Here is a 22,684-nt window from a genome sequence, read left to right as displayed (position 1 = left end):
ATCTTGCATAGCAATACTAAAACATAAGCCTCAACAGTCTTTTCTCCATTCTTAAAATCCTTTAGAGGCTCCTTATCACCACTGGACAAAAAGTTCAAACTCCCTGGCATATCATGCCCTTCATAATTTTGTCTTCCCCTAACCTCTCCAGCTCTATCTCCTGATGATTCTGCAATCGAAACCTTCTTTCTCTCCCCTACATACCACTATCTTCCAGGTCTCTGCTTATGCAGGTATCTCTACCTGAGATGTCTTTTTCCTGTCTTGTCATTGCTGATTGTCCAAAGTCTTACATAAAGGGCTACTACCTCTGTGCTGCCTTCTCTACCCCCACTTCACCTTATAACACCCTACTGCAGTTTAAATGCCTTGGCATTACAATAGCATCCTCCTCATGATTCTTTTCTAGTCCATATCATGCCTCTATCATTTATTCATCTATTAAGCTATTTATTTCTTTACATAAAGAAACTGGCTGGGTGCTGTGGCTCATGCCTGTAATCCCAGCACTTTTGGAGGCTGAGGCGGGTAGATCACCTGAGGTCAAGAGTTCGAGACCAGCCTGGCCAACATGGTGAAATCCCATCTCTGCTAAAAACACAAAAATTAGCCAGGCATGGTGGTACATGCCAGCTACTCAGGAGGCTGAGGCAGGAGAATTGCTTGAACCTGGGAGGCGGAGGTTGGTGTGAACCAAGATTGTGCCACTGCACTCCAGTCTGGGTGACTAGAGAAAAACTCCATCTCAAAAAAAAAAAAAAAAAAAAAAAAAGGGTGAAACTACAGAGAGAGAGAAAAAAAAAAACCCTATAATTCTCTACCTAGATCTAACAGTACTAAATTTTGGCATATATTCTTGAATATATTTCTAAGTATATATATAAATATATGATTCTTTGACAGTGGGTTTACAAATACTGTTTTATAGCATAAATTTTTCAGAGAGTATTATAAATATCTTTTCATGACATACACATCATAGTTTTTAATAGCTGTCGAGCAGCATTACATTGTATGGCTATTTTATTAAAGCCATTCCCCATTGCTAGTAACTTAGAATTTTACAGAGTTTCATTATTACACATTGGAATGATTATGCATAAATATTTGTTTGCATATTTGATAAAGGTATTTCTTAGAATCAACTTAGAAGTGGAATTTCTGGGTCAAGGAGAATTTTAGATGGTATCGGGAGATGTTTTGCCCAGTAGAAGGATCGCTGTGTATTTAGGCGCTGGTCTATTTCTCTTCCTTCCCATTAGTGTGGAGCCATCTGCAGGGTGGCAACATTGTTGTGTTAGTTACCATGTCCCTACGACCACATCTTAGTATCACAGCCTCATGTCAGAGTCAGGCATATCAGAGATTCATGCCATCTGGTTGACTGCTGTTCTCTAGGGAAACATAAATAGGACTCGAGGATCATCAGCACCAAACTTTGTTCTACTATTGTCAAGAAAATAAATCAGCTTAACAGCATGATAAAACAGTGTTTGAACCTATGTGTTGAATGGGTATGTATTATGTGAAGTCAGCCTTTATGGGCTGTGTCACTCATTTGGTGATTAATTGTTCATCACCTAGAGGCATATCTTGTGATATGAATATACATATATCACTAGATAATATATATCTCTCCATTTTTCACAATTAAGAGGAAACTCCTGGAAAATGGCAACCATTGTACTTCTATGAATGCCTATAAGTGTGTGCTCTTGGTAAGCCCTCAATAAATGTTTTAATCACCCAGACGAATCTAGGCTTGATTATAAAATTACTAGGAAGAGGGACAGGGGCTTATTCTACTAATGTTTTCAGCCCCTAATTAAGGGCCAGCTAAGAGAATCAGCTACCTGCCATGGTAAGCTCTTGGCACACTTGTAAACAGAGTTGAAGGTGCCTTCCCTCTGCTCAGAATCACTCACAGGTGGCAGGATGGTCTTGGCTCTGGCAGCTGGTGGGCATTGCTGGGAGTAACATGGAAAGTCAAAGGCCATTTCAGCACCTCCAGAAAATGTACATTCACTATTGCCACCCAGGGGTTCTTTTGAGCACTGTATCAACCCCTCAGTTCTTTCCAGCATGGTATCACTAATATTTTGTACATCTGGCTTGAAGAAATTTTCTGAATGACACATGGCTTTCCACCTGCTTTAAAGGATGGTGGAATTTTTTTTTTTTTAATCTAGTAACAAGAATACAGGGAAAAAGAAATTCGTGTCTGGAGACATTACCCATTCATCAGGGTTGCTCAAAGACTTTTGACTTGAATTCTGCGGCAATCAAGCACTCAAGGCTCACAGTTCAAGATACAGGCTCTTAGCCTAAAAAGTCTGCAATCACAGCTGAGCATGATAAGATGGCAAAAAATTAAAACAGGTTCAAACTTACTAAATGATGTAAAATCACTGCGAGAAAATTATATCCCATGAAATACCTGAGACCAAGGTGAAAAATAATCAGCTCATTTCTGTAAAAGGTTTTGACTCTTGCCGAGAAAAGTATTAAAAATAGTTTCGGCAAATGTTCCATCTCACTTTATTAGGGTTAATGGATGCCCCGGGCCCTGGATCTTCTCCTGCACTACCCACTATTCAGAGAGTTAGGCTTGGACTTCTCCTCTCTTTCCCCTGCTTCCCAGGCTTTGAGACTTCGGAAAGTAGTGCAGTGGAAAAAAATATACAGTTGTAAGTTGTTAATTTTAATTGTGCACGAAAAGATGTTGCGAGAAAAATCCTCTAATGTACATCACTATTAGTTCAAAAGCAGAGCGTACTGTAATGTCCTAGAAAGACAGACTAAAGAGAAGTTCTTCTCAACTTTGGGCAATTGGGAATTTAAGACAACATACACATGCCTATCATATTGTTCTTATTTTTTCTTATTTTACAAAAAATGTGTGGAAAAACTTCATAATGGGGCAACACTGCCATTTGGGAAACACTCCCTTAGTGTGTAACAGCATGCTTTCTACATCTCCCAAACACACCTCTTAAAGCAAGGTTCCTCAACCCCTAGGCCATGATACTGGTCCTTGGTGTGTTAGGAACTGGGCCACAAAGCAGGTGGTGAGTGAGTAGGCCACAGAGCATTATCGCCTAAGCTCTGCCTCCTGTCAGATCGGCTGTGGCATTAGATTCTCATAGGAGCACGAGCCCTATTGTGAACTGTGCATCTGAGGGATCTAGGTCATGAACTGCGCATGTGAGGGATCTAGATTGCATGTTCCTTATAAGAATCTTAGGCTGGTTGTGGTGGCTTACAGCTGTAATCCCAGCATTTTAGGAGGCCAAGGCAGGTGGATCACTTGAGGTCAGGAGTTTGAGACCAGCCTGGCCAACATGGTGAAACCCCATCTCTACTAAAATATAAAAATATTAGCTAGGTGTGATGGCACCAGCCTGTAGTTCCAGCTACTCAGGAGGCTAAGGCAGGAGAATCACTTAATGCAGAAGGCGGAGGCTGCAGTGAGCCAAGATCGTGCCACTGTAGTCCAGCCTGGGTGACAGAATGAGACTGTCTCAAAAAGAAAAAGAATCTAATGCCTCCTCTGAGCTAGAACAGTTTCATCTTGAAACTATCCCTTCTGTTGAAAAATTGTCTTCCACAAAACCGGTTCCCAGTGCCAAAAAGGCTGGACACTGCCGCCTTAAAGCATGGCCTTTCTGTTTCCAGTCTGTCGTTTTGGGGCATATTCTCCTGCTCTCCTCCCCAGACACCTAGCTTCTCTTGCTTACTCACATCCTTTTGTTCCTCCTGCTGCTCTTTTCCTCTGATCCCATGGAGCTCTGATTCCATTATGGGCCAACATCTGCTTTCTTGCTTCTTACCTATATTTTTTAGTCCTCTCGTTTAAGTTACATCCCAGATGTCCTGATTATACCCCTTTCTTAGGGGGTTTCACCATTACTGAGTGTGAGAGAAGGGAAGTCGCAGGATCAGCCACCCAATTCACATCCACAAATACCTGAGGAGATTGGCCAGGTGTCCGCAGCACTGAGTTTCTGCCGGAGCTCACCTAATCCATGCCTGAGGCTGCTCATGCTTATTTTTGCCCAGGATTTTCCTGTTTCTATGAAGTGTTTTCACTTAGTGGTTCCTTGGCGTTCTTGTCTCTCCATTTCCATTACTATGGTTTTTGGGGGAGGTAAATTATAAAATTTGGAAAATCTGGAAAATTCAAAATGAAGAAATTATCACGCATAATTTCACTACTTAAAACAGTTATTATCAGTTTGGTGTATTTGTTTTAAAAATGCAATTTTAGGCCGGGTGCGGTGGCTCATACCTGTAATCCCAGCACTTTGGGAGGCCGAGACGAGTGGATCATGAGGCCAAGAGATCGAGACCATCCTGGTCAACATGGTGAAACCCCGTCTCTACTAAAAATACAAAAAAAATCAGCTGGGCATGGTGGCGCATGCCTGTAATCCCAGCTACTCAGGAGGCTGAGGCAGGAGAATTGCCTGAACCCAGGAGGCGGAGGTTGCGGTGAGCCGAGATCGCGCCATTGCATTCCAGCCTGGGCAACAAGAGCGAAACTCCGTCTCGAGAAAAAAAAAAAAAAAAGCAATTTAAAAAATGTGGCCATAATCATGGCATACATATACTTTAAGTCTCGCTTTCTTTCATTTTATATATTAGTTTTTTCTCCTTGTTACCAGTCTTCAAAAACATTCTTAAAAATGTTGTTATGTCCCATTCCATTGATTGGCTGTATCATGTTTTATGGAACCATCTTTATATGACCAACGTTTCTTTCTTTTTCAACTTTTATTTTAGGTTCAGGGGGTGTTTGTGCAGGTTTGTAACATGGGCAAATTATGTGTTGCTGGCATTTGGTATACAAATAAATGATTTTGTCACACAGGTAGTGAGCATAATACCTGATAGTTTTTTTTAACCCTCATCTACTTTTAACCCTCCACCATCAAGTAGGCACCATTGTTCCCCTTTGGTTTTTTGTTTGTGAGACAGAGTTTTGCTCTTGTTGCCCAGGCTGGAGTATAATGGCACAATCTTGGCTCAATCTTGGCTGGAGTATAATGGCACAATCTTGGCAAGCCTCTGCTTTCCAGGTTCAAGCGATTCTCCTGCCTCAGCCAACCGAGTCACTGGCATTACAGTCATGCACCATCATGCCTAGCTAATTTTATATTTTTAATAGAGACACCATGTTGGCCAGGCTGGTCTCAAACTCCTGACCTCAGGTGATCCACCCACCTTGGGCCTTCCAAAGTGCTGGAATTACAGGTGTAAGCTGTCACACCCCCCCATTTGTTAACCTCATTGTGGTATTTGCTTTTCTGTTCTTGCATTAATTTGCTTAGGATAGTGGCCTCTAGCTGCATCTATTGCTGCAAAGCATGAGATTTTGTTAGTTTTTGTGACTGTGTAGTATTCCATGGTGCATATATACCACACTTTCTATATCCAGTCTGCCACTGATGGGCATCTAGGTTGATTTCATGTCTTTGCTATTGTGAATAATGTTGCAATGAACATAACAAGTGTATGTGCCTCTGTGGTAGAACAATTTATATTCCTTTGGGCATATACCCAGTAAAAGGATTGCTGGGTCAAATGGTAGTTCTATTTCAGGTTCTTTGAGAAACCTCCAAACTGCTTTCCATAGTGGCTGAACTAATTCTAACAGCAGTGTTTAAGCATTCCTTTTCCCTGCAACCTCACCAACATCTATTATTTTGTGTTTTTAATAATGGCCATTCTGACTGATGTGAGATGCTGTCTCATTGTGGTTTTGATTTGCATTTCTCTAATGATTAATGCTGTTGAGCATTTTTTTCATATGCTTCTTGGCCACATGTATGCCTTTAAGAAGTGTGTGTTCATGTCCTTTGCCTACTTTTTAATGAGGTGGTTTGGTTTTTTGCTTGTTGATTTAAGTTCCTTATAGATTCTTGATATTAGAACTTTGAAGGGTGCATAGTTAACAAAATTTTTCTCCCATTCTGTTTACTCTGTTGAGAGTTTCTCTAGCTGTGCAGAATTTCTTTAATCAGGTCCCACTTGTCTTTGTTTTTATTGCAATTGCTTTTGGAGACTTCATCGTGAAATCTTTGCCAAGGCCTATACCCAGAATGGTATTCACTAATTTTTTTTTCTAGGGTTTTTATAGTTTTAGTTCTTACATTTAAGTCTTGAATCCATCTTGAGTTAATTTTTGTATATGGTGAAAAGAAGGGTTCCAGTTTCAATCTTTTGCATATGGCTAGCCAGTTATCCCAGCACCATTTATTAAACAGGAAATTATTTCCCCATTGCTTGTTATTGTTGACTTTATCAAAGACAAGATGGTTGTAGGTGTGTGGCGTTATTTTTTGGTTCTCTAAACTGTTCCGTTGGTCCATCTGTTTTTGTAACAGTACCATGCTGTTTGGGTTACTGTAGCCTTGTAGGACAGTTTGAAATCAGGAAGCAGGATGCCTCCAGCTTTGTCCTTTTTGCTTAGGATTGCTTTGGCTATTTGGGCTCTTTTGTAGTTCCTTATGAACTTCAGAATAGTTTTTTCTAATTCTGTGGAAAATATCATTGGTAGTTTGATAGAAATAGCATTGAAACTGTAAATTGCTTTGGACATATGGCCATTAACAATATTGACTATTCCTGTCTATGAACATGAAATGTTTTTCTATTTGTGTAATCTCTGATTTCTTTTAGCAGTATTTTGTAATTCTCATTGCAGATATCTTTCACCCCCCCTTGTTAGCTGTATTACTAGGTATTTTATTGTTTTTGTGGCAATAGTGAATGGAACTGCAGTATTGATTTTGCTCTTTCAGCTTGGATATTACTGGGGTATAGAAATGCTATGAATTTTTGTACATTAATTTTTGTATCCTGAAACTTTACCAAAGTTGAAGCTGAAGTGAATGAAATTGAGATGTGAAAATGAGTACAAAACATCAAAAAACCCAAAAGTTTTTTTAAAGAATAAGATTAATAGACTGCTATCTAGATTAATAAAGAAGACCCAAATGAAACACAATAAAAAATGACAAAGGTGACATTACCACTGACCTTGTAGAAATAACAAAAATCCCTCAGAGACTGTTATGAACACTTCCATGCATACAAACTAGAAAACCTGGAATAAATTGACAAGTTCCCGGAAACATACAAGATTGAACTAGAAAGAAACTGAAATCTTGAATAGACCAATAATGAGTTCCAAAATTGAATCAGTATTAAAAAAAAAAATACCAATTAGAAAAAGGCCTGGGCCAGACAGATTTACAGCCAAATTCTACAAAACATATAAAGAAAAGCTGGTACCATTCCTACTGAAGTAAGTCCAAGAAATTTAGGAGGAGGAACTCTTTCCTAACAATCTATGTGGCCAGCATCATTCTAACATCATAGCCTAGCAGAGACCCAGTGAAAAAAAACTTCAGGCCAATATCTCTGAACATAGACTCCTGATGAACAAAGTACAAGCAAATTAAATCCAGCAGCACATCAAAAGGCAAATCCACCACTATCAAGTAGGCTTTATTCCTGGGATACAAGGTTGGTTCAACATATGCACATTAATATTCATTACATAAACAGATGTAAAAACAAAAACCACATGATTATCTCAATAGATGCAGAAAAAGCTTTTGATAAAATTCAACATCCCTTCATGTTAAAAACTCTCAGTGAACTAGGCATTGAAGGAACACACCTCAAAATAATAAGATCTATCTATGAAAAACCCACAGCCAACACCATACTGAATAGGCAAAAGCTAGAAGCATTCCCCTTGTGAAATGGAAGAAGAGAAGGATGCCTACTCTTGCTACTCCTATTCAACACAGTACTGGAAGTCTTGGACAGAGGAATGGGGCAAGAGAAGGAAATAAAAGGCATCTAGATAGGCAGAGAGGAGGTCAAGCTATCTGTTCTCATAGACAATATGATTCTATATCTAGAAAACCCCATGTCTCTGCCCAAAGGCTCCTAGAACTGACTAACATTTCTATGACTTGAAATCTTTGCCTATTGTTTATCCAAATATTCAATTTTGAAATATTTTCTTAGCATAGGTTTACAGTAATGGAGTTATATTTCTCAAAGGACATAACCATTTTTAAGACTTTTGATCCATATTGCCACACTTTGTTCTAAAAAAGCTATCCTAATTTAGTACCGCTAGCTTTATCAATTAGTACAACTTTCACAATATTCTTTCTACGATTGGGTGCTGTCATGTTATACTTGTAGCTAATTTAATAAGCAACAAATGTTAATTCACTATATTTTCTCTGATTAGTAGAGTGGTTATTTTTCCATATATTTGTTTATGATTCATATTTTATAAATGATTTTAACATGTTTTCTCTTTTGTAATACTGTGTATCTTAATAGCATATTAAAAAAATCAATTTGGGTGAGTTCTTTACAGAATAAAGACATTAACATTGTTATATTTACTGCAAAAATTTTTTTTTTGGTCTTGTTCTTTTATATCTGTTATCTTTCACTTAGAGAAGTTTTGAAATTTAATACAGCTAATTTTGTCCACTTTTTATAAATTCTTAAGCTTAAAAAATTGCCTAACCAAAAGAAATAGAAAGTAAAGAAAGAAGAAAGCTTTCCTATTGTCTGAGGTTAGTAAATGTTACATTTGTTGTTGTCTTCAGGCCTAGCTGTCGTGTTAGCTAGACGAATATGCTCGAAGGTCATAGCCAGCTCTCCTCAAAGAGGAGACCATATTAGACAGGATCAGTGCATGGGTAGACCTCTTAACCCTGAAGAGAAGAACCTCTTTTTCTGGGTGTAGATGAACAAGGATTTGGATAAATTGTGTTTGTTGAGGCAGGAGGCTGTGGTCGTGCCATCTAGAGAGTGAGGGGAGGGAGATTGGGTGTGATAGGGTACCCTCGCCAAATTTCTTTATTATAGACCCGAGCCCTCTTTACATTCACCATGCAATTACTGATGTGTTTCCCCTGGGAAATGACCTGGGACTGTTAACTGTTTTTCTGGACTAAGACATATTAAGACCTTCCTGTGCTTTGATCAGAATGAGAACATTTACATAACGGACACAAAAGGGACTTGTAAACTGTTATTAATACCTGTAAAATCCCTTTTAGAATTCTGTATAAAAGTTTTTCTTTGACTCCTTACTGCTGCTACTGAAGAAGAGAAGCTTGGCTGTTAAACCCTTTACAAACTTACACGATTAAAAATAGCTGGTCTCACTGCTATTCACTTCTGCTCTAGTAGGAGTTTCATATGCATCAGACACTCCTCCACCTTCATCTCCTCCTACCTGCCACACCCATTCCTTTCAGTAGACACCTGGTTACAAACTCCAGATGTGCTTTTCAAAGAGGTCCAGAATCAGATTTGCTCTTTTACATAAAGGAGAAAAAAATAAGCAAGAGAAGTGAAACCAGTGTAGTGCCATCCAAATGTTGTATAATTCTTTCTCAGTCTTTGAAAATGCATCATCATTCTTGCATATAGGTCTATAAAGCCACTGCATAAAATAGGAATCCCTTGCAACATCCCTGGTCACCAGGCATTTTCACTCCTCACAGACAACTATTTTCAATGTTTACCTTATATCTCTAAATAAAAAAGTATCTTTTATTGATGCTTTTTGATCATCATTAAGTTTTAGGCATTATCTACTAATATACCTTTATGGCAGATGAGAATTTATTTTATTCTCCACATACATGAATTCCTTTAACCTCATCCTTGCAGTATAATTACATGATAATTTGGAGCTAGATCAATTATGTTTTACATTTCCATAACTATGTAAATATACGTGGCTGACTCATGTAGTATATTATAGTTAATTTACTTGTATAAAAGGTTTTGGTTCTTTCTGGAGTTATTAGATTTTTCCACTTGTGCAGCTTTCTAGGTACCTATCTCATTCATCTCTTAACACAGTTACAAAAGTATATGTCTCCCTTTAGCAAGGTTCAAACACATCAAGCACTTCATCAGCTTCATCTTCTTGGAGACTCTTCATTTCATGAGCAGACTGGGCTGTTTAGCATGGTTCAGATCATCATCAGGGCTTCTGGGCTTTGGGCCCCTTAACTGGTTGTGAATGACAGAGGTAAACTCTGGATAAGTAAAGTGGCACATGGGTTCAGAATGTTGGGGATTTTCTAGTATTCTGTACAAACAGAGGATCTAAAATGTCTTAATAATCTCTCCTCTGGGATGAAGCATTTTAGTAGGTGCTATCCTAAGTTAAATGCCTGTTACTTTTCTTTTCATCTCCCCTTTTCATTTCCTTTATCAAGATATCAATATCCTTTGCACAAGATTCTATAAATAAAATACCTTGTTGACTTATTAACCTTTTCTCAAACTTTAGGTAAGGTAGCAGTGTTTCTCCCCCATATCTACTCAAAGCTTGCTCATTAAAAGATCCACCTTAAACAAAACTCCAGGATTTCAACAAAATCTGATCTTGCCCTTTGCCTTCTAAGACACCAAAGCTCTGTCGACATGGGTCTCTCTCCCTTACAGCAGGTAGCAGTGAACTCAGCCCTGTATCGTCAATAGGTTGTGTTGATGATTGTGTATTTGAGGAACCAGCAGTTAACAATTTAGAAAAGCTATGTAATACATACGTGTAGAAAAAGAAAAAGGAATATGTGAAAAGTAATATTAACAGTTCTGTTAGGGAATTGGTACTTTGTCACATTTGCAAATCTATTTTCATGGTATTCTTATATAATGAGGGCCAGGCTTACTTTAATCAATAAGAATTCATTTCAGTACAAGTCGCCTTTTAATGTGTACAGATCAAACAAAGGCAAAGCTATGCAACTTGTTATACTCTTCGTTGTGTTTTGTAGAACAATTAATAACAATCCAGGTAGAAACCTACTTAGGAAACTGAGCTATACTGTAATTATGCCTGTAGAATCCAAATACTCATGGGCTTAGTTGTAATGTAAATAACCCAAAAATATTCTAAAATCATTTAGTTAATGTTGAGAAACGATCAAGAGCATACTGACAATGGTCTTTATTTTTTATTTTTTGAGACAGAGCTTTGCTCTGTCGCCCAGCCTGGAGTGCAGTGGTGCAATCTGAGTTCACTGCAACCTCCGCCTCCTGCGTTCAAGCGATTCTCCTGCTTCAGCCTCCTGAGCTGGGATTACAGGTACCCGCCACCACACCCAGCTAATTTTTGTATTTTTAGTAGAGACAGGGTTTCACCATGTTGGTCAGGCAGGTCTCAACCTCCTGACTTAAGATGATACATCTGCCTCGGCCTCCCAAAGTGCTGGGATTACAGGCGTGAGCCATGGCGCCCAGCTGACAATGGCCTTTAAATCAGTTTTGGTATTCAAGGGGACTGAGCTTTAGACAGTGGTTTTCTTGGCACCGAGTTACAGAAATGTCTTAAACCTAACACAATATCGGCACGTTTCACCAAGTTAAAAGCCAGGCTTTATTAACAGAAATCTTGTAGTCAATGGATTTTTCAGTGTATGTCAAATGTATATTTTCCTATCATTTTATGAAAACCAGGGAGAAAAGCTGGCATGCAGATGGATTTTGCCACAGCTGTCAAAAGCGGCATTCAACAATGCCCTTTTGTACTTGGAAGTTGTCTGTTTTAAGTTTTCTGATGCAAACAAATTTTCATGGTTTGACTTAAGTTGGCCCTGGTTAAACAATGAATGGTCAGACAACCAGGTAAATGTTACCTTCTCTGGGGATACTAATCCATGCTGTTTGTTATCTTTCCAATGATTGTTTCCTTTTTCTCCTTTTTTTTTTTTTTTTTTTTTTTTAAAGACAGAGTCTTGCTCTCTTGCCCGGCTGGAGTGCAGTGGTGCAATCTTGGCTCACTGCAATCTCTGCCTCCTGCATTCAAATGATTCTCCTGTCTCAGCCTCCCGAGTAGCTGGTACTATAGGCACACGCCACCACGCCCAGCTAATTTTTGTGTTTTTAGTAGAGACGGGGTTTCACCATGTTGGTCAGGATGGTCTCTATCTCTTGACCTCGTGATCTGCCCGCCTCGGCCTCCCAAAGTGCTGGGATTACAGGCGTGAGCTACTGCGCCCAGCCTAACGATTGTTTTCTATGGCAAAAGTGAGCTTAGTAAGCGTGAAATGAATCTACCTAGCCACGGCAGCACAAACAGGATCTGTCTAAAAAGAAGTCCAAAAATCTCACTATAATAAGATCAAGAGATTTACGCTGCTTCTGTTCTAGGTTAAGATATGCTGATGATAGGAGTAAAGACAGAAATATTAAGATTAATCTGGTAATTTTATTTAATATTTACCATTCAGCAGCAACCAACATGAACATGTGGGCTCACAGAATCTCTTAAAATGTTCTGCTATGCAGCTGCTTCAGAAATACACACACACACATGATAAATTCAAGATAAATTCAACTGCTCACCGCCAAAAAAAATTTTTTTAAATGGCTTCAAGAGCAAATAACACTGATTTATACTGTGCCCAAGCACTAGACAACAAATCTATTAAATTACACAGGAAAAGGAAATCAAAGAAGCTTTGTTATCTTATGCATGTCATCTTATTTAAATGGAAGGTTTTACTTCTTTAAAGCAACAGGTATATGGAGCTTCACATATGTATGTGTATATATAAGAATGTGGTTACAAACACAAAGTGTTATCAAAAGCAAAAGCTAGTTCAAAAAATTTCTGACTGCAAAACTTGCAAGATACAAAGCTAAAATGCATATGTTCCTTTTCTCAATTATGAACACTTTCACTAAACATAAATATTTAACATATATTAATTTTTCCGACATTCAAAATTGTAAAGTCAATATGGCAGAATTATTGTTAAAAGCACATATGTACAAATATTCTTCTTCCATACATAAAGTATTTGGCATAATTATAACAATCATACTGCATCAACAACTGTTTGCTTTTATTTTTACTTTTTTTTTTACACATAATGGTATATCTTATTAAAATTAACCAGTTATATACAAAAATACTTGAACATTTATTATAGAAAACCTCTATAACCAGCTTCAACGGCATATACCTGCTGAATGGTTTCATTAAGAGAATATAAAAAAGTGGTCACTGCCTTCCAGGTAAGCTACCAACTAAGCAAACATGGTTAAACTAAAATGAGCTTCCCAACAAAAGAGGGAAAATATTTAACAGTATGATTTAAAATACAGTTCATATCTATTGTCAATTGAGTGTTATAAACAGTCAGTAAAAGGAAAAACAGATATAAAATACATTACTACATACAAGGTGCTTTTTTTCACACTTCTACAACTGTGGCATTAGCATCCCTTTCTAGATCTAAGGTGCTATGCTGCAATAGTCAAGCTAGAGAAGTCTACAGCAATCCTCCTTCAGCAGAAGGACGACAAGCTCCACTGGTAAAAGTGGAGAGTCGTGAGGAATTTATTTTGTGCAGGATTGAAAATTAATGCCCTTGCCTTTTGTAAGTCCTTTTGCCATTTAATCATGCTAATATATTTTTGCTAAGTTTTTTTATCTTCACTTACGCTATTGATTTAATACTGTCCTGTATTGATTCCTGAATTCTTGCTAATGGGGCACAGTAATTTGTGCCTCTTTAAGACTTGAACATCTGCTCTTCTTCAATGACACATTCTATATAGGAAACTATCAAGAAAGGAAGCACAAAATTCAAGTAAACATTTCTTCTGGAGTCTCTCGCTTAATCTAGCTGATCGGAACTCTGAAGCAAATGGCACCTCGAAAAGAAATACAGTAGATACCATGGTGTGAGGGCAGTAAGGGATTTAGCAACCAATTCACAAAATCGAATTTTAAGAATGTAGACAGCAGTCAAACAGCAAAAGCAACCGTAAAGAAGCATTTTGTTTCAAGAACAAAACAATTTCCAGTTCCAATCCTTGCCACCCCTTAAGTATACTATCTGGCTAGCCTGCCTGAACTTTAATTCTGATGATCTTCACCGATAATCTGCTCAGAGGAGCCAAACACCTTGTCTTATTTACAGGCATCTTCTAAAATAAGGACCACTGTGTTAGGATGTGCACTGACTTAATAAGCTTTCTCCAAGTATCAAGTATTCAGTAAAAAGAATACAACATTGTCACACATTGTATTGTTTGACAATATCGTATTGGTTTTAAGATTTTACTATGTAAAAAAAAAAGTGAACAAAAAAAGGTACAAAAGGAGTCTCTGTCACTATTTACCACTTTCAAATGAGAAACGTTTTAATGAAATTCAGCCATACTTCATTTAACATCTGGCATTGAGATCAGCAACTTTTAATATTGTGCAACATGATATTAATAAGCAGGTTTTAATTCCATTCATTGAAGGATCTGAGTAAGTTATTAAAGTGCCTACACTAAATGTCTTCTCATCATACTTCTTATTTTGTAAACGGGCAAAGAATTCATCGCAGGTACATAGAAAAGTGACTTATAACTGAGAGACCTTCCGGGGCAAGGGCCTGGGCCGCGGGCCGGGGTCAGTCCTCCGGGCCCCGTTCTCCAGGTGGCTGGATCGCGCCGCTAGAGGCTTGGGGGGCAGCGCGGGCGGCTCGGGCGTGACGGGGATGGAGAGGCTGTGAGGTAGCGGGACGGGGCGCCGCAGAGTCCGCTCGTAGACGCTGTACGGGGGCGGGGTCTTGCTCTCCTTGCGCACCGGCTCCTCCCCGGCATAGGTCGGCACGGGCATGGGCACGGGCACGGGCACCGGCAAGGGCACCGGCACCGGCACGGGGGCCGACTGTTCATTCACCTGATTTTCAAAGCCTGAGGTTTCCGACGTGCTGCACCGGCTGAGAGAAGAAATCCCACTGCTGTAGCTGCCCGACAAGACAGGGGAGTTGGAGATGAGTCCTGGGGAGTGGTACTCCACCGGAGAGGGGGTGAAAGACTGCACGGAACCCTGCTCGGGAAGGAAGCCAGGGGGAGACACAGCGGTGAGTCAGGAATGCGGACGCGCTGACTGCACGCCCCCACGCGGGGGCCCGGCCCTCAGCACCCCCAAAGCCGGCTGCATCTGGAGATGATTAAGGTAAAAGGAACCACGACGGTGGACCCTAATCCAAGCTGACTGGTGTCCTTATCAGAAGAGGCATTTGGACACACAGGGAGACGCCGGGAAAGACCCTGCGGGAAGGGCCGTCTGCAAGCCCAGGACAGGGCCCCCGGGGAAACCAAGGCTGCCATGCCGGGATCCTGGACTAGCTGCCAGAATTGAGAAAAAAAATTCCAGGGTCGAAGCCACCCAGTACGGGGTATTTGGTGAGGGAAGCCCAAGCAGCCTAATACACCCACACTCAAATGAGTGTTGTCCTTTGTAGCCATGAAAATACACACCAGACGTTTATCTGCCAGGCCCACCAGTCCTTGAGTTCAGTTCACCGCCCACATTACTGCTTATTTTCAGATAGAAAGAGAATAAAGTACCTGGGCGCGGTGGCTCATGCCTGTAATCCCAGGACTTTGGGAGGCCAACGCGGGAGGATCACTTGAAGCCAGGAGCTGGAGACCAGCGTGGGAAACATGGCAAAATCATGTTTCTATTAAAAATTCAAAGATTTAGCTGGACATGGTGGCTCATGCCTGTAATCCCAGTTCCTCTGGGAGGATCACCTGAGCCTTGGGAGGGCCAGGCTGCAGTGAGCCGTGATCCACCAGTGCACTCCAGCCTGGGCAATGCAGCGAGACTCTGTCTCAAACAATAAATGAAAAATTAAAAAAAGGTACCCACCAAGATAACTTCACATTAGTCAGTCGTATAGTTTGGAAGAGAGGGAACTGGCCAAAAACCAAAAACAAACAAAAAACACCCCACAAAACCTTTGAGGGTGCTATTCACTTTCCCAGTTCATCAGGGCATGCAGCAGACCAGGAGCCGGGGCCTCTGAGCACACTCAGCTCAGAGGACCCAGAAAGCTCAGGACAGGGAGCAGAGGCACCTGAGTCCTGTACCCGATTCTCCAGCCCTCACTCCAGACTCCTGAGCTGAACTGACAAACCGGCAGCCTTTGGGATGTAGCCTGAGATGGAAGCTGTTGCATCAGCAGTATTTTTAAAAATCTGATTGTTAATTTTTAACAGGAGCATTTCACACGAAACTCCAGAATTCTGGCAATTCATAAGGAACTAGAAGTTCTGGCCACAGTGGCACACAATTCTCTTAATGGAGACAATCTTTAAAGACTGAGCAGGAGCTGTTCCCTTTCAGTTTGCCATGGTTCCCACTACACCACATGGGGACTACGCCTGGCCTCCTTCCTTCATTTATGTCAGCTGTCTGGCCCCATATGGCATCTGAGTTTGTTGCTTTCCCAACTGCTATCCTAAGGAAAATGAGTCCTAAGAGATGCTCTGTGGAAAGAGGGTTCCACTGGGAAATGCTGCACACCGTATACTCCTTGTGTATATTCAAGGCATATTTGCATTTTCAAGTCTTACAATAAAGGAATTCGAATAATTTTGTTCAGCCCAGTGTTTTCCAAACTTACTTGACTATAGACCTTCCCCCCCCCCCCACTAATTACATAATGTTCTGGGAAAACTAATGTTCTATGGTATACACTTTGAGAAATGCTATCCTAAGCTAACTTTATTTTGGTTTCTCTTTGTAAACAAAATAATGCTGGTAGATACACATCCATTCATTTCGTAGGAGCCTAAACCAATTCACTGCTACTTTTGTCAAAAATTAGACCTGAAATTCAAAATATGGCAGTTCAGCTCAGTCTCCGCTCGAGGGTTAGACCCATAATTTAATGGCTGGGGGGTAAAAAAAAAAAAAACAAAAAAAAACCCACGAAGACCAAAACCCCACTAAATGCTTATCAGTTAAGGCAGCACACTGCAATGCTGGTAACTTGGAAGCAGTGTGCCCCCTAATGTAATCCAGGAGGTATAACACAAATGTTTCATCTATTTTCTCTTCCTTCAAACCCTACATACAAAGACACGGCTTCATGTATAAAAATATACACAGGTCTGCAGAGAGACAGCATATACCAGCTTGCTAACTAAGACTATTTCATAGCTATTCAAATGTTTTTAGCCCTTGGGTTCTTTTTTATGTTTAAGAATTAATCTGTAAGACTTACTTTCTTACTACTTAACAAAATTAGTTGAAAAATACAGATGACAATTCTGTAGCAATGTGTGGCAGCTCTTTGTGAGCAAGGGTAAATGTAAAGGTGTGGAAAAGCCATGTTGCTTTCCTTTCCATCACATCTTGGTGACAGGCTATGGCTTCCAGAGTGAATGCTGTCACAGGTACTTTAATAACAGCTGCATTATGGAATGAGAACAAAACTAGCAAATCATTTGCACTTACCAGCAAATTTCTACATCAAAAATTTTGGCAGTGCAAGGGAATCACACTTCTTTACAATTTTCTCCATTTTGCGGAGGGAAGCAGGCTGTTTTCCAGTTTCTTAATTTCTATCAACTATCGTTAGCACCACAGATGCACTGGATCGCAACCAGCCCTTATGTGTTTGTAGAGGCTAATTTGTCTTTTGCACATTAGCTAGAACTGTCTCATCAACACAAAGGACACGGAGCGCGTCAATCCTAAATCACTCAGGTAAAAAATCATTCTTTCAACACACTTCATATTTGCCTCTGGTGCCAGCAGTTCTGAACACCAATCTCTCATGCACTGACAATCCCTGCAGCCAGTCTGATTCAATTTGGATAAAGACTAAATATTACTCTTTATCTTCATGAGGGATTTTACATGTTAAGATGTTAAATGGCCCATGCCTACATACCAATTCAAATATCTGACCTTTAAAGCTTTCCAGTTGGTTCCCTAGAAATTTTTAAAATCTGTATTACTTCCTTGTTTTTCGTGATCAAGTACGTATTTCTAATGTAAATGAGAAACTTGGTATAAAATATTAGAAGAGAACATTAGGCTTGCTTTGACAAAATGAGTGAGGCTGATGATAAAGGCAAAAAGATGCGGAGAATATTTAGTAGATATTGACACTGATGTTTCTCAGTCTAAGTGTGTGTCTGACGTGCCTTAAACTAAAAGGCCAGGCTGAAAATTTCCTAGAAGGGACATTGGGACCACATTTCTTTCCTAATTCAGTATATGCACTGACTCTAGTTTGCAAGTTCTCACTGCTACCATTTGGAGAATGAAGCAAATAATGGAAAAACAAATGGCTGTGTTCGTAGAGGAGGCACCCAAAGGAGAAAACCCAGTGTTGTTTTCTCCCCCAGCTTCCCCTATCCCTGCTTAATATGTTCTTTGCCTTGTCCCTGCAAATTAAACACCTTCTGATATATCTGAGATGAGTCTTAGAGAAAAAGAAAACTGGGCCAGTCTCTAGCCTCGCTGAAAGAAGGGCCTTTACCTTCAATGGAGATCTCCCGGCAGGTGAGGGGGATATTGATGTTGTATGTCTTGCTGGTGAAGCTGTCAATGGGGAGAGAGAGAACATTTCAATTAAAAACCAGATGACTATCTGCACATGCCCTCTGTGTTACAAGCCCAGACAGATGATCCAGTGCATAAGGACCTTCTAGGCAAAGGGAGTCGTGAGGATGAGGGAGGGAGAAGCTAAATGATACCTGTCTAGAATGGCTTCCTTACAAAGGGTGGCACTGCCAAGATGAGGGAGCATCAGTGAAAAGTGATCATGGCATATATGATACTTGGACCAAATGACAGGGGCCCAAATTGATCCAGAGTCTTTTCTATTTCCCCAAAGTCCAGGTGCTTCTGCACTGATTGATCTATCTCATAAGGTGTTTTAGGTGTGGGATGCTAGGGAGCAGTTCTTGGGGAATAGCTGTTGACTTTGGGCGGAGCAGCAATGGGAACACCATGGCTACCCTGGCAGCCTGGAACAGGTCTATGGGAATATATTTAATCAGCTCCCCCCGACAACCCCCATAATCCCCAAATAGGTAGAAAACCCTTGGCCATGGCCATACAAGAGGTGCATGGTTTTCCATTTCTCCCCCTAATGCTTATACTCGGGCCTTCCTATTGGCCCCTGGTGGTGGGTCTCTATGGATTTCATCATTGTGGCCAAGAAGAGTGAACCGTTTGCTTTTTCTCACTAGACTTTCAAGTCCTACACCAGTGACATAGCATGTGTGATGGCCCTGCTCCCGTGTGCATGCTTGTGGAGCAAATCCAGCTCTCTAAAGCATAGCCCTGTATGGTAAAAACTGGCCATGACACAGTCAACAGGGTGAGGGTCAGCCACATTTCTCAGTTGTGCAGAGATGTTTCGGTGAACTCTGGGCATGCTGCTCTGTGATTAGCTGCCACTCTCCCAGCTGTCACACTGAGGTTTGTAACTCGTAACAAAACTACTGAAAGGCTGAAAGGAAGACAGTTACAGAGCCCCACAACAGTGACCACAGATGATGACATAAGAACAGACCGTGAGAGCAATCAGTGCAGAAGGGATGGCAGCCCTGCCAGTTAACTGGGGAGGGGTAAGGGCACCTGTGTGCTCTGGGTCCTAAGGAGCCAGGGAGAGTGCTCTATGATCACACTGGGAGTGTGCAGCCATGCTGTTGCACTCTGAATGCTGGGGCATGCTGTCAGCACGTGTCACATTCAAATACCAGCATTAGGCTATCCCATTGATTGTGGGTGCTGATTACGGAAGAAAATCATGTATGTATGGAGAGTCTGATCCTGATGGGGCACTGAATTCCTGCCTTAACAGTGGCAGAAAGTTTACTGTTCCCTGGGACCCTCTTCCTCTCGACTCGGGCAGTGGCTGACACCAACCACCATGGTGGCCCCAGCAACCACAGCACATTTGCAGAGAGATTTCTCTGGAAACGTGTCTTCCCACAGAGACCCAAAATAGATCCGTCAGTATCCCTGTCTTCAGGTTTGAACTGGCCTAGAAATGTAAGGATCATAAATACTATGATTCTTTAAAAAATGCTTTTCAGGATCTCAACTTTAGGGACACAACCAGGTTGAAATTGGGGACTGCCTGAATATATGCACATCGTGAATGAGATAGATACAAATAATCTGGCTAAGTTTTAGGGTTCTGTACACAGGCTGATATGCTAATGCAGGTGATCAATAAGCTTAAAGTTATTTCTTGTTTCTTTGAAGATCTCATATGCCTTTCAAAGATTATTGGTGACTTGACTTTTACCTTTGACAAGCATAGAATAAGTTGGATGGCACATAGTTTACTGTATTTTGTGGCAGGGTCTCACTCTGTCGCCCAGGCTGGAGTGCAGTGGCACGATCTTGGCTCACTACAACCTCTGCTTCCTGGGCTCATGCAATTCTCCCACCTCAGCTTCCCCAGTAGCTAGGACTACAGGTGTGCACCACCACACCTGGATAATTTTTGCATTTTTTGGTAGAGACGGGGTTTTGCCATGTTGCTCAGGCTGGCCTTGAACTCCTGGGCTCAAGTGACCTGCCTGCCTTGGCCTCCTAAAGTACTAGGATTACAGGAGTGAACTGCCTTGTCTGGCCCGTAGTTTATCTTGAAGGATGAGATGCTAGAATGCAGCAAATGAAACATGAATCATCTAGGAAAAAACTGTGAAAGAAATTGTGTCATATTTTTTCTGTTAGTAGGCTAGTTGTATTTGTAAAACTTCAATTCTACCCTAGACGTAGATAAGTGCTGAAAATACTCTCCCATCGCCAGAATTAGCAAAGCTAGTGAAGCAGAGCAGCCCCCCTCCACACGTAGGTCACCAAGCAAGTTCAGGAGGCAAGGAGGCCTGTTATTGCTACAAATTCACAGAGTTTAAGATTTATTTTCAGCGGTTCTCAAAATCTAGTGAGCAGAAGGATCACCCGAAAGGTTTCATAACAATAGAGATACTAGGGTCTTATCCCTGAAAAACTCAAATTCTGATTCAGTAGGTGAGTTTAGGCCTGATAATTTTATTATTTTTTTGGGGGGGACAAGGTCTGGCTTGATGGCCCAGGGTGAAGTGCAGTGGTGCCATCTTGGCTCACTGCAACCTTCATCTTCTAGGCTCAAACCATCCTCCCAACTAGCTGGGACTACAGGCATGTGGCACCACACCTGGCTAATTTTTGTATCTTTTGTAGAGATCGGGTTTCGCCATGCTGCTCGGGCTGGTCTCTAACTTGTGAGTTCAAGCAATCCACCCGCCTTGGGCTCCCAAAGTGCTGGGATTACAGGTATGCGCCACCACACCCGGCCAAGATTTTGCTGCTTAAACCACCACCTAAGGGGATGCAGTACCCTGAATCAGCCCTTTGAGAAATACAGCCCTTGCATAAAGACCTCTTAAAGCAATAGATAACTATAGATGCAAAGTTAGTGACTTTGATAAGCTTGTGGAGGATAACTATTAGTCAATAGCTTTTTAGAGGCAATGGAAACTTTGGCATCAGTCCTGAATAAGACTGAAGAAGGTGGCTGAGTTAGTGGAGGCTGTTAAGAATAAAGTGGTGCAAAGTGAAGGTTAGAGAAGATGCTAGTGGCCTAGCAAGGTTAGGGGGCCTCCCCGAATTTGAGAATGGTGCCTTGGTAAAGAGCACTTTACAAAATCTGTCTGAGAGGCATATTAGAAACAGATCATTGTTTGACCCCGCGTAGTAGAAGTTCAGGAAAGAGGGAGACCATTGTCAAGGAATTACACAGCTACTAAGGTTTTTATCCCAGAAATCAAATGCCTACCTTTCTCTCAGGAATTCAGGACAAGTTGTAGTAGTCAATAAAAGTTATTTTATAAAAGTGATTGTTCAAAGCTTCAAATACCCACCAGTCTGTGTGGGTCTTGGAGGGACAGGGGGAGAGATAAGTTTCCCACTATCCGACATGTTCTTGGCTTCCTTCCCACTGTCCAGGCTCCAGCTGCTAGGGGTGGGGTTCACAGCTGGAAGGGAATAAGACAGCTGAAAACACATGGTCCAGCTTTGCCCTTCCAATGCTTGAGATCTTAGAAGAAAGTCAGAATTATCCAGAAGGAAAACTTAACTGGATTAAAAACAAAACAGGAAACTTCTTGAGTACTAAACCTTTATTTAATTGGCGGCCTAACAGTTACGGTTACCATTTAACTGGCCACTAGCAAGTCTCTTTATTTCCCTTAGTGTTGTCAAAGGGAACTACAAATCTCTACGCTGGGGTGTAAAACTTGCTGAGAATTACAAATGTTAATTTAGATGCTGGATAACAGACGGAAGATGTAGTCACTGGACTATTTTAAAACTTGTTTTTTAGTGAACATTTCAGGACAAGTGACACCTAAACACGGAGAAAGCAATGATATAGTAATATTTTAATTATTTGGCAGAATTCTTGGGAAAGAACAGCCATGCCACATTATCTCCTTGATCAACTCTTTGAGGAAAGAACTCTTTCTGAAATCAATGAATTACACTGAAATCTGTCCTTAAAACATGATTTGGAATACCAACAGTATCATTCTTATTTTGTAATGTGTCTGCTCTGTGCTTCGGTAAGATGCAGAAATATGGAGCAATCCTGGTAGGAACAAGGGCAGGACACGCTGCTTGTAAATAGCCGCTATACAGTGAGGTTTACAGCTTCAAACCTTTGGAGTGCCGGTGACTCACTCCCTGTACAGACACTGCCATCTGGTGGGCATGTTGAGAATTTCAACATTTAACCACTCTACCATTTTCATTTAATGCGATGGAGTTAACCATTCTTAAAATTCTATTTCTTTTAAATTTGCATTGTGG

General features: G+C 40.8%; 1 protein-coding gene across 4 annotated transcripts in view; it reads right to left on the bottom strand.

Moving 5' to 3' along the window:
* Nucleotides 1-12,251: 12,251 nt before the first annotated feature.
* The window catches only part of DOCK4 (dedicator of cytokinesis 4), a 483,746-nt gene continuing 473,313 nt past the window's right edge, over nucleotides 12,252-22,684 (bottom strand). For 2 of the 4 annotated variants that reach the window (XM_032275667.1, XM_032275665.1), the window contains exons 51-53: nucleotides 21,739-21,852; nucleotides 18,354-18,415; nucleotides 12,252-14,899 (exon numbers count right to left, since the gene is read on the bottom strand). In XM_032275667.1, the coding sequence (XP_032131558.1) occupies nucleotides 14,429-14,899; nucleotides 18,354-18,415; nucleotides 21,739-21,852 (647 nt within the window). In that variant the 3' untranslated portion in view covers nucleotides 12,252-14,428. The remainder of the gene's footprint in view (nucleotides 14,900-18,353; nucleotides 18,416-21,738; nucleotides 21,853-22,684) is intronic. The other 2 variants (XM_032275666.1, XM_032275668.1) reach the window with 2 other exon arrangements.

The sequence above is a fragment of the Sapajus apella genome, unplaced genomic scaffold (genome assembly GCF_009761245.1).
Source record: "Sapajus apella isolate SASKATOON/1434 unplaced genomic scaffold, GSC_monkey_1.0 scaffold7, whole genome shotgun sequence".
NCBI lineage: Eukaryota > Metazoa > Chordata > Mammalia > Primates > Cebidae > Sapajus > Sapajus apella.
Note: the sequence above shows the minus strand (reverse complement) of the source record. Positions and strands in the feature narration are given on the sequence as shown.